The 13,657-nt window shown below is 32.4% G+C and overlaps 1 protein-coding gene across 1 annotated transcript; it reads left to right on the top strand.

The window, feature by feature from the left end:
• The first annotated feature begins 1,772 nt into the window (after positions 1–1,772).
• Positions 1,773–3,241, top strand: LOC116004400 (transmembrane protein 45A-like). Its single transcript, XM_031244437.1, has one exon. It carries the CDS (start codon positions 1,965–1,967, stop codon positions 2,919–2,921), a length of 957 nt encoding a protein of 318 aa, XP_031100297.1. The 5' UTR covers positions 1,773–1,964; the 3' UTR covers positions 2,922–3,241.
• The last annotated feature ends 10,416 nt before the right edge of the window (positions 3,242–13,657 follow it).

The following is a 13,657-nucleotide window of genomic DNA, read 5'->3' as shown; positions in this document are numbered from 1 at the left end:
AACATTGCTAGAGCCAATGCATTCATTATTGTAATAGCAAGGGGATACATTCTAATTCTTGTACTCAACGCTCTTTGACAATACACTGACAACTACTATTCTGCTTAATTATTATATTATTTCTTTTCAAAGATTTTCTTATATATATATTAGTGGACGTTGCATGTCATTTATAACACAATGCACACACCTAGTGCACTGTAAATACAATGCACACACGTTGTGCACTGCTTCCTGGATTGACTTTTTTTATGCATGTTTCGAGTCTTTGGATGATGCAAATCAAGGGTACTGTGCACAGGTTCTTAAGTTCACACAATAAGATATGTTCTCACCAGAACATAATTGTGTGTGTATATATATATATATATATATATATATATATATATTCCATTATTACTAAACTTTTGCCTATAATGAACCAAACAACTATTTGAAGATGGAGAAAATGTTATTCCCGTTATTATGAAATTTTGGGTAGTTTCAGTGCGTGCGAAGATCTTAGGGTAAAAAAATTTCAGAAAAGGCAAGGTTTACTTAAATTTCTGAACCTGAAATACTTTAGCGTGTTAATCTTTTCCATGGAATGTTGCTTTCAAATTAAAGTTAAGATACAAACAGGGAAGCAGTTGGAAGAAAGACAGCAAAGGAAGAAACGTGGAAACAGACTAGTAAGATGTACAAATAGGGTTGTTTTGAACATGATAGTGTTCATTATATTGGAAATTAGTCATCTGTTCATCTAGAAAGCGAAAAGGCCACCTCACCTCATAGCTAATTAACTCCTTGCTGCCCTTGCATGCCACCTCATAAAGATAAAGAACTGTTTCTGGTCAACTGTTTTGAAATTGAACCCAATAACCTTCCTCTCCAAGCCACCAACACTCCAACAAAAATAAAAGAAGGAGAGACATCATCGTATCTCCTATTATAAACATAATAAAACGGGACAACAGTATTTTTTATATATATAATAATAATTATTTACAAAATTTAAAATTTAGTATTTTGTGTATATTCATTAGTCTTTCACTTAATCATCAAACATCGACCTTAATGAACGAATAACAGTTAAAACTGACACTAGATGCTCGATTGCATTTAACATCGGTTATTTCAATAATTTCAAAACCTTACATTAAATGTTTTATCACACTAAACATATTATTAGAAGTTAGAAACGCCCCACAAAAAAAAAAAAAGTATATATTATTTGTTAGCATCGTCAAAAAGGACAACACTAGTCTTTTTTTTTGTTTTTTTTTTTTTGGATAAGTTCAAACTCATAATCAAGAGTTTTGATCTTATAATTTTTATGATCACTTGAACAAAGTCTTCTTAAAGTATAATATTCTAAAATTGTAATCCTGATGTCACATTTTATTTTTCTTACTTATTATTCATTAGTCAAATCAATTATTTATTCTTTAATTAATTTATTTTTTTAGTAATTTTACTTATTTTTAAATTTAATTTTTTATTTAATAGTACTTTTAGTATAATTTTTAATATATAAATTTTAATATTTTGTATTAATATTGGACATATATTTTTGCATAAATATTAATGAATTTATTGAGTATTGTGAAAGTGTTGAACTAATAATTATATTATTATTTAAATTCATTCAATATGTCATAGATTACTTTCTATGACTAACGTAAATAGTGGTTTACAATCCCAATCACGTGTTACATAATCCACTTTCACCAAAATTCGGCCATCCAAACATGAAAGGCCTCTCAAGCTTAAAGTTTCCCAAAATATTCAAACTTTCAACTCCCTCATAGAAGCCTCTGGAGCCTTAGACGATCAACAAAAAAATTCTCTTTCAAACACTGAATCTGCAGTATATAAACCCCCTTCTCTCTCTCTTCCCTTTTCCATCTCACCACCCCAGCCTCAATTTTCCCCCTCTCTCTCTCTCTACACACACAACTTCCATAATATATATAATATAAGATATGGGTACATTGGTGGGGCATGTGGCACCTGGTTTTGGGTTCTTTGTGATTGGGTTATGGCATCTATTGAACCACATAAGGCTTCATGCTCTAGCTCTACACCCAACAGATTACATTTCTCTCCCATGGTTCCCTACTCCAAGAATCAAGTACTTGGAGCTTTTCTTGATTATGGGCGGGTGTTTAGCCTCTATATCCATGGAGCTTTTCATAGGCCCGGAAAGGCACCAGCCTTTAGCCCCAGACGGGACTATACCCTCCAACCATCTCCACAACTTCGAGCACTCAAACATCTCCCTCACCTTCCTAATCTACGCGGTTTTCTCGATCGTCCTCGACAAATCCTCGGCGCCGGCCAAATACGGGCTGACCCAATTCCTCGCCGCCCTGGCTTTCGCCCAGCAGCTCCTCCTCTTCCACCTCCACTCCGCCGACCACATGGGCGTCGAAGGCCAATACCACTGGCTCCTCCAAACCGTCATCTCCGTCTCCTTATCCACAACCCTTTTAAACATCCCTTTCCCCCACAGCTTCCTCACCGGCTTTATCAGGTCCGCCAGTATTCTCCTCCAAGGCGCGTGGTTTATCGCCATGGGCTTCATGCTCTGGACCCCGGAGCTCATCCCCAAAGGCTGCTTCATCAACTCCGAGGAAGGGCACCAGGTGGTTCGCTGCCACGGCCCCGAGGATCTCGAACGCGCCAAATCGCTCGTCAATATTCAGTTCAGCTGGTACGTAATCGCCGTCGCCGTTTTCGCCGTCGCCGCTTACTTGGCGCTCCTCAAGGTTTACCAAGAAAAAGTGGAGTACCAGTCTCTGGGCACCAAACTGGACGACCAAGAGGACGAAACTACAATAGAGATTGAAGATGTTGAGGCGCAGAAGAGAGACAAAGCCGAGTCAAAGAGGTTTCTTGAAATGGGCAAGTTTTTTGCTTCTTCGGACATGGAGAGGTAGAAATTAAAGATTAAACGACAATAGTGTTTGGATAAAGGTATGTGTTAATTGTACAAAAGATTTGGTTAGGTGGATTATTGTGTTCACTTTGTTTAATTAAGTCCATAATAGTTGGTTATTGGCTCAAGGAAAAGAGGAAGAAGAAGTACAAAAAATAAATTCATAGAAAAAGATTGAAAATTTGGTGTTGGTGTATATCTGGTCATAAATTATGACTTGTAGTGTAGACATTAGAGGGTGAATGGAGAGACACCCATTATATTGTATTTGTTTGTACAAAGAAAAAGAAATTGATTATACGGATGTTTATTTCTTCTTTAGTTAGTCATCCTTAATTTCTTATCCAAGTCGTAATCTTCTACGAAGAGTTGTGGTATCTTTTATTAAAACAAGAAAAAAAAAAGCCTTAAATTTTATTCGAAAAGTTAATTAGAGTCTTAAACTTTTAGAATGTGCAATTAAATCTATAATATGTAATTTTGATGCATTTAAATTTAAAAATCGATTTGTGACATGTAATAGCAAGTCACTAAGATTCTGGAACACTTCCACCAACTCTGGCGATTCTCAAGCCAATCCCAATGAGGTTTCTGGAACTAAAACTGACGACTGACAAACAGCTGAAGATGTTAATCCCCGTAACCACGTTGGAATTGGCCGAAGTGTCGTCAGAACCCTAGTAACCTTCTATTACAGGTCATTAACCGGTTTTAAGACTTCAATGTATCAAAATATCATGTTGTAGGTTTAATTGCACATTTTAAAAGTTTAAGGTCCTCATTAATTTATTGAGTAACGTTTAAGGGTCTATTTTACCTTTTTTCATTTTTAAAAAATATAAAGTAAAACGCGCACTTATGATTTGTATAATTGTATAAATATTTTCTACTGTACTGTTAATAAATACGCGAGTATTAATCAAGCCCGTAAGAAACATTCACTTACTTTAAAATTATTTTTTATTATTATTACTGTTGCATTTAGATTTCTTTAGTAAATTAAAAGATTTACAAATCATTTTTATGGTTAATATATTAGAGTTACAATGACAAAAACTTCACAACCCAAAGTGGTGATGAGTTTTAAAAGATTACTATTCTTATTTTACTCAATTCCTATTTGGTAAATCAATAAACATGCTCTAAAAATGTAAGAGTATGGACAACCCTATCAAAATTGGTTTGATTTAGTAATTACAAAGTTACAAATAATTTTAATTAAGAGTAGTTTATTAGCCTTCTTAATTTGAGTTAGGGATAGAAATGAGCAGAGTCGAGCTTGAGCTTGAGCTCGAAAAATGATGCTCGAGCTCGACTCGGCAATTCTTCGAGCAGCTCGTTTGGCTCGGTTATTCGAGCTCGAGCTAAAGATCTACTCGAATTTAAGTATATATAATATACAATTATATTATATATATATATATATATATATATATATATATATATATATATATATTTATTTATTTATTTATTTATTTATTTATTTATTTATGTCTCACGAGCGGGTCGACGAGCTACAAGCCTAAAATAATTGAGCTCGAGCTGGCTAGAGCTCCGCTCATTTGCAGGCCTAATTTGAACTAGTCAACTATGAACAACCAATGTTAATTCCTTGTGATCTTTTGTCGACCAGAGTCACAAAATAGATTTACTCATTGTACGCCCTTTAATAGTGACTTTGAATTTCTATCATCATCCTAAAAAAAATTAAAATGTAAGAGTAACAATTTCCTTATATTGTATTTGTTTGTACAAAGAAAAAGAAATTGATTATACGGATGCTTATTTCTTCTTTAGTTAGTGATCCTTAATTTCTTATCCAAGTCGTAATCTTCTACGAAGAGTTGTGTCTTTAAAATAAAAAATAAATAAATAAAAAAGTCATTAAATTTTATTCTAAAAGTCAATTAGGCTCTTAAATTTTTAAAATGTGCAATTAAACACATTAACATATTATTTTGATGCGTTGAAGTCTAAAAATCAATTAATGACCTGTAATAGCATGTTATTAGGATTCTGGCGACCCTCCAATGAGGTTCTAGGGACTAACTCTGACGAATCGCAAACAATTAACGATGTTAATCCCTATAACCTCGTTGGAGTGGCCGGAGCTAGTGTTGCTAGAACCCTAGTAACCTTCCATTACAGGTCACTAGCTAACCGATTTTGGATTTCAATGTATCAAAATAAAATACTGATAGGTTTAATTGCACATTTTAAAAGTTTAAAGATCTAATTAATTTTTTTAACGTAAACTTTTAAGTTATATAAGATAACTAAGGTTATATTCGCTTGGAAATATAAAATTCCAGGTTTGGTTCAAGTTATGTAATTTTCCTAGGGAATGTAACATAACATTCAAATGAAATTTTTAGCTATTGGAAGGGAATGTGAGATACCACCAATTTCTTAGGTAATTTCACATTCCCTTATATTATTAGTAATATTGGGCTTTTAGCATTTTAATCAATTTAGCATGTTTTCGTTGTCTTATTTATTCTTCAGTTTTAAACCAAACACAGGAATCTAACATTCCAAGTTATCTAGTATTTCCAGCAATCTAACATTCTTTAAGGTAATCTAACATTCCGTGAACCAAACGCCCCTTAAGTCTATTTGACAATTTTTTTTTAAAATATAAAGTAAAGCGTATGCTTATGTGTGGTGTAAATATTTTCTATTGTACTGTCAATAAATATTAATTAAGTCCGTAAGAAACATTCACGTACTTTAATAATAATTTTTTTTGTTATTACTGTTGCATTTAGTTTTCTTTAGTAAAAGATTTACAAATCATTTTTATGGTTAAAAATTAGAGATATTCCAATGACAAAAATCTCACCTAACATGACTATTGACAACCTTCACGGCTTCACAACCCAAAAGTGGTGATAAGTTTTAAAAGATTACTACTCTTATTTTACTCATTTCCTATTTGGTAAATAAATAAACATACTCTAAAAATGTAAGCGTATGGACAATCCTATTGAAGTTGGTTTGATTTAATAAGAAACAAAGAGAGTCAGAAAAAAAAAAAAAGTTGCTTTCTTGTGATCTTTTATCGACCAAAGTCAGAAATTAGATTATTTACCCATTGTACGCCCTCAAATAGTGACTTCAAATTTCTCTCATCATCCTAAAAAAAAAAAATTGTAAGAAACAGTTTCCTTACATTACCATTTATATTCTTCTTTAAAAAAAAAAAGAAAAAAAAAAGAGAGTTTCTATTTTAAGTTTTTGTTTTTCTTTAATTATTTGACGCACTAAGGAGTATATATATGTGCGCGCATGTAATTTTTTTCCTAGTCGATTTGATGTTCGAAAAGGACCTTCCTACTTATAAAGACTGATGGTATACCGTGGTTTGGAGACCGTGGTCACTGATACTACAAGTCATGTCAAAATATAGTGCCTTAAATTTATTTTTATATTATCGAATAAAACTGTAGTTATATCGAAATGTAACTGTAGTTGTGTTGAAATGTAATTGCAGTGTATATGAACTGATATTGAATAACAGTTTCACATTTGTGTTTTATATTATCGTATGAAACTGTAGTTATATCGAAATTTAACTGTAGTGTATATGAACTGATACTGAATAACAGTTTCACATTTGTGTTTATATATTATCGAATGAAATTGTAATTATATCAAAATGTAACTGCAGTTGTGTTGAAATGTAACTGCAGTGTATATGAACTGAAAGTGAATGGCGCGGAACGGAGGTGGTTTCATCTGTCTGTTTTCATTAATCAAAACGACGTTGTTTTGATGCGCAATCCACGATATAATTTGCGATACAAGATAGGCATTTAGGTTTACAGTAATAAAACGGATAAATTGACATTTTTGGTCTTATACTTAAATGTGATATGTCTATGACTTATATGTGTATCATTTTTTAACCCCTGAATTATGCTTAAAGTGATAAGTTTAATCCCTAGAGAATTAAATTCAATTATTCATCACTTTATTAAGTGACATATTGTGACGGAAATAGTCCTCAAGAGATTGAAATTAAATTGTCATTTCGCACATAACTTAGAAGTTAAAGATGGTTAAGTACGTATAAACTCAATGATTAATTTAAATCTATAATATGAATATAACTAAAGGACCAAAAATAAAATATTTTCATAAATAAAATTATTACATATATTATTCATCAATTAAATTAACTCCCTTTTTTTCACCTTTTGTAAAACAATTATTTTAATTTGACTTTTTGTATTAAATATAATTTTAAATATATAAATTTATGTTATTATACCTAAATGAGGTTTACGTGGTACACAATCTCAGATAGTGACTATGATTTTCTATCGTCATCTATATATATAATTAGGATCAAATGAGAACAACTCGGTGAGAAGTGTGGACAAATCGATCCGTCCATCCAGTAGTTTAATGATAGAAAAATATGATAAAATGTTGTGACATTTTTATAACTTCAAAGTGTATTGTAACCCTTGAAATTGCATTCGTGGATAACTGACAGTACATTTGGAAAGTTTTTTCAAAATGCACTGTAAAGGAAGATTTTGTAATTCAGTAAGCTTTGGTTTGGTACATATATCTGCAATTAAAAGGTCTATTCTGCAATTTTTCTCGTAGCTAAACACTCCAAAATCCTTCCATGCCATGTGTGTTGCTTTCCCACGCCATGGACCGCCTACCGGGACAAATTTTTGAATTTTAGTAGTCCTGTTTTTATAAATAAATGAGGCCCTTATTAAAAGTATAAGCACAATCTTTAAAACCAATATCTTAAAATATATAATTTTTATTTATATATTACTTTCAATATAAAGAAGAAACCTGATATCATCATTATCTTGTCGGAGCCATAATATGCAAATATACAATTGAAACCAAACAACAATATCCCAATAGGGAGCAAACGTGCATGTAAAATTAAAGTGAAAAGGGATTTAAACAACCTAATGTCTTCATTGTCTTGGCAAATTGGCACTTCATAGTAACAACACCACAAAAAAAAACAAACCATAAAAATCCACCATCTCCAAAGTCCAAACAAGTAGAAAAATATATAAAATAAATTTTTAAAAAAAACATTTTGAAACTACTTGGCTAGTGGCTACCTGCTGGCTGGGTTGCCGCTATCGTTTGGAATGCAAGTAGAACGATCTGTTAAGGGGGGAGAATCAATTTTTTAGGCGGTATTTTCGTATTGGTGGTAAATAGTACAAGTTTCAAGTTATCTCTACAGATTCAAGGCTTGAGACATCATATGTGCCATTGTGGAAACAGAACAATTTTGTCACGCTCAATTAACTAGGTCCCAATTAATTGCAGATTTTTTTCTTAAGTAGCTAGGTAAAAAATAATTATTGGACCCTCTAAAAATTGAGGCCCTATGTTGTTGGCCATTTTCCACAGCACGGCCCTACCGCCTACGGCCCCAATCTCAACCACACCGTCTCCGTCTACCCCACTTGCCTGGACAAAATTAGTTATGTTTAGCTATGGCGAGACGAGGAAGAGAGTCATCGTGAAATGTGGAGTGATGTTCAAGACTTTATTGGTTCAAAAATTGATGATGATAGTGGATGTAGTAGTGTTGATAACATGGAGGAAAGAGATGAGAATCAAGTAGTGTCTTTCGTGTACTTAAAGCATTTTTAAATGCATTGTCAAATATTTTTAAATACACAATCGCAATTATAAAAATATCATCACAATTTTCATGTTTATTTATTTTAACATTTGATCATCTTAAATGCACGGATCATAATTTAGCAAATAGGAATGTTGTAAGGAAACAAGGATAGAAATTCACAAAGCAAAATATGTATTCAATAACTAGGTATAGTACAAGTAAAAAAATGTGTATGAGTATTATACTCGACTAACGGTTCATACAAACATGATAACAAACACATGCAAGAAATTCTCGTCTATGTCACTTGATAAGTGCCACATATGCTTACTTTTAAGGGTCATTTTGGAGTAGTTTTATACTTATGTGGAGTCCTTTGTTGGGTATTTATGAGTAAAATGCTTTGAAATGTGCTAATGTATGGCAAAGTCCTATCATGTGTATACTTTGGTGTTTTGAGGGATTACTGATAAGTGCTTATTTGTTTATATTTTTCCCTTTTCACTAAGACATTTGGCTTATTGATCATTCCAAATTTAATGAGATTAGGACTAAATTGTGTTATTTTGTAAGGAGTTTGGATTTGGAAGCAAAGATGAATATATATTTTCATGCATTTTGGAAGGAACTAGAGTCAAAATGAACATTTTGGATGCATTTGGAGTCCATGGGAGTCAAGGAGAAGCTAAGAGAATGGATAAAAAACTTCCAAGTGAGCCTAAGAGTGGTACTTTCAATGGTTTTGATCATATGGACAAACCAAGGGAAAAGTGGAACAAGTGCCAAAAAGCTTAAATTCTCGCATAGATTGGTCACTGTTCGGTATTTGGACGATATCTCGGCCTAGAAATATTCAAATTGAGTAATTCTTGTGCCATTAGAAAGAAGACTCAAAGGGATACAACTCTTATGAAGACATTAAAACTTAAAATGGAAGCCAAAGGGGTCAAAATCGTCCAAACTTACAGACTTCGTCCAAACCTGCCACTGTTCGGTATTTTGACCATATCTCATCCTAAGAATGTCCAAATGAGATGATTCTTGCTCCATTGGAAAGAAAACTCGAAGGGATACAACTTTTGTGAACACCATAAATCCAGAAGATGACGTTTTGAAGGTCAAAAGACACGGCCGTGTGTTTTTGGCTGATTTACAATGAAAAGTATAATTTCTAAAGGGTTGGTGGTCGTGTAAGTGGTTGTGTGGCTCCTGCTCTGTTTATATTTAAGCTCGTAAATCCAACCTAGGGTGAGTACTATTAGACTAGGATTCCTACGTGCATTCTCGCTTGATTCCTTTGTTATTTGTTCTCCCTAACCCCGTTGGTTGTTGAAACATCTAGATGGTAATGCCCCTAACTTGAGTCCTATTTCTTTATTTTGTATTTATCTATTGTTCATATGTGTTTGTTCCACCTTGTTGTCGTTTTCTTAACTTCTTGTTTATCTCCTTATGCTAGTGCCTAGTTTTGTGATTGCATTTGTATGTCATAACCCCAATCCTCAGCGAAACGACATTTCACACACGTACACTCATCATCACTCATTTTTGCTACACGATCAATTACTGAGCTTAAAGGATGGCATATGGGTTTGAATTGGATGAACCAATTCCCAAGGAAGAGTGCAAGTGAAGGAATGCTGCAGAATCCCACCCACGATCGTGGCAGGCCGGGGTCGTGAGCGAGATTCAGACCTGACCACAACCGGCTCACGATCGTGGCCAGAACCTGGGCACCTTAAGTGACCTGGTCACAATCGTGGCACGGTCATGACGATGGAGACAAGATACTTCTTTGATTATGCCAGAGAAAACTTGATATAAATAGGAGAAAATTAGAGTTTTAGGGGGTTGGATCATTTGTGTATCTTTTAGATTTCACTTGTAGCTCTCTAGCCTACTCATGAACACTTTACATTGAAGAAGAATCTAGGTTGAAGGAGTCTTGAAAACACTCCCAAACCTTGAAGCTTTTGGATTACATTTGTAGATTGGATTCAATTTTGCCATTTTGGATTGGAGTGTGGTAATCTTTCATTTTCTCATTTCAATTTCATGTTTTGCTTCAATTCAATTTGTGTTCAATTTGCTATCATGAGTGGCTAGACAATATTAGGGATTGAATTGTAAATTCATTGCAATATGCTAGTGTGGAATTGAATTGTTGATTAGGATTTGTGAATTGTGATTATTGTGTATCTTCATGTTGGAAGTGGAAACATGTATTGTGTCTTGTGATTTAGGCACAACTCTATAGATGATCTAGGATCATTCATCCTAGGCAAGAGATTGCTAGGATGTTGTAGCCTCATTTTCACTTTGTTTTTCCCGCCTTTGATCCGAGAGGACATAGTCCGGAATGAGGTGTAGATAAGGTGTTTGATAAATTGTCTCATAGGAAATGTTGTCACTTGGGTGCTTCCTTGACCTATGATAGGCCGTTATGACCTAAAATGGTGACAACATTCTTGAAGTCCAATAATTGCTATCCACAAATTCTACCTTAGACACTAGAAGCATATAGCAATAAATGAACAATTCTACTCCCGTTCTTTTACAATTTGATTCTTCAATTGTGTTAATACTTTGCTCTCTTTACTTTTGAACCATGTGCCCTATTCTTTTTGTGAATCTTGTGTATGACAAGCTTGGATTGATCCTTTAACTCGCCGCATATCAACACGTACAAGTTGTCATCCTTAGAGAACGACATTCCGAGAATCTTTTTTCCTATCCATTCACACTAAACACATTAAAAACAAAACTTGCATGTCATCACTCAAACTATTGACTTCAAGTCTTTCACTAAATGCAACGACATTCAAATTCTGCCACTAACTCAACGGGTAAGCACTAAGCATATGTCATAAGTTAGTCTGAATTGTATAATATAATATCTGCTATACTAATAAGAGCCAATAAAGTTAGACCTATAACCGAAACTTAAAAACTGGCCGTACAATTATTTGATGAAATGAATGGTTCAGATTATTTTGATTTTAATAATTTTTTTTTATTTTTCTACTTTGCCGTCTTTTATACTCCGTATTATTTTGATCCCTTAAATAGCACATAAACTTTTTCCGTTAATAGTTTTAGTTTTCCGTTAATAGTTTTTGTGTGAATAGGATTTACTTTGACCAAGCAATCGTCGATCTGGTGGAGTGCCCGCCTTCCCAGTTCATCAAACGACGCGAGATGGTGGATTTAATGATATGTGATTTCTTCCCACAAAATTACCCCTCTTTATTTTGACCTAAAATTGATGTTTGACTTTCTCTTTCGATTATAGTGTGTCTTCTTCTTCTACTCTCAGCACAGAACGTCAATCAATAGGCCAACCTCAATCAAATGTGCCTTCTCAAAACTCCATTATCCATTTTATTACTTTTGTTATGCAATTCTAGAGTTTATTTAAAGCGTGTTACATAAATTTTCAAAAGAAAATTTTGAATTTAGTCATTTAGGATTTATAATAATAACAATAATAACAACAACAACAACAATAATATATAATAAGTATGAGCAGTTTGGACTTTATACTACTTATTCCCTTTCAATTTCCATGTATAACAAACATTGGAATTGAAAATCCACTAATTCTATTCCTGCAAACCAAATACTATAATTTAAATTACCACTTTATTCCCACATTATTTATCTCCCATGAAATTACAATTTTATTTTCCACTTAATTCCCTCCCTTTAACCAAACGGCCTGTATTGGATAACTATATGAAATTACTAAATTTGAGGATTAAAGTTGTGGACTAGTAATGCCACCCATTGAGTGCCACCGGATGACAAAAATAGTAATGCCACACTAAAATGTCTATTATGCAATTTACAACCACAATGGCAAATATAACTACCACAATAATCACCTGGTGTTGACGGATGAAAATAATAATAATGTCATAATAATACTAAGACCAAAGAGAAATGTGCGTTCTAAAAAAAAAAAAAAAAGACTAAAAGTGAACTAAAACCTATAAATTTAAGAAATAAAATGAAATTAAAATTAATTAAGTATGAAATTGGTCAACTTACAAATATTCATAAGAAAACTTTTATTAATGATACATCAAGTAAAAAATAGTAATTATGTAATATAATGTCACATCATTTAATAAATATTAATTATGTAATGGTTTTAGTAAAGGAAGCCAATATTTTTCTTTTCATCAATATCACATTACTTAAACCCTTTTTTTTTATGATGAAGACACACTAGTTGTGATGAATTTGGTCATGGACATGTTTGCCCCTACACTTTAAAGCCCTTAGATTATGTAAAGGGAATAGCGTAGCCATCACAATGTCACATATACCATCACATCAATAATAAAATATTGCAAATCTATTACGTAGTAATATTTTGGAGTGCCAACAAGTCAAGTATACATCATTTGAAATCAATATATATAATTAAATCAAATTCTCCAATCTAAATGAATGTGATGTGATCAAGTGCGTGGCATATTTTTAATTATTTAATCAGAACTTTCAAACGGAATCTCAATGTGGCCCATTAGTGTGTGAATCATAAACAAAATGTATTTTTAATATATTAAAAATATATTATTTGTGTATTAAATGTACATTATACAAAATATATAATATATTTTCAGTACTCAAATAATATACATTTTTCTTGAATATAATGTACATTTTTAATATACTAAAAGTACATTATTTATGTATTGAATATGCATTATTTGATAGTATAGTCCACCACAATAAAAATTGACCAATGCTTTAACCCTACATTTTACATTGTATACGCAAACTTTGATTACGGAATCCTGATAAAACGTTCTTAAAGACGAAATTTTAGTAGTAAATTTTTTATTTATTTAATGTATAAATTAAAATATTTATTTAATCTGTGGAAAATAATAAAAATAATTTTTGAATTATAATTTATGGTAGTGATGCGTATCTTGAAGATCGGTGTTATAATTTTTCTCTTAAATCTCATCTCTCTCTAAATATTCATTTCTTTATGTAACACTATTGATTTTTTTTATTTGATTAATAAGTATATTTCCCTTTTTAACTTGTATTATGTTTGGTCAATCTATGAATAACTAATAAATATAAATAGTTTTACT

This window comes from Ipomoea triloba, chromosome 14 (assembly GCF_003576645.1).
Source record: "Ipomoea triloba cultivar NCNSP0323 chromosome 14, ASM357664v1".
NCBI classification, from domain to species: domain Eukaryota; kingdom Viridiplantae; phylum Streptophyta; class Magnoliopsida; order Solanales; family Convolvulaceae; genus Ipomoea; species Ipomoea triloba.
The sequence above is the reverse complement of the archived record's forward strand: the minus strand, read 5'-3'. Positions and strand labels throughout refer to the sequence as shown.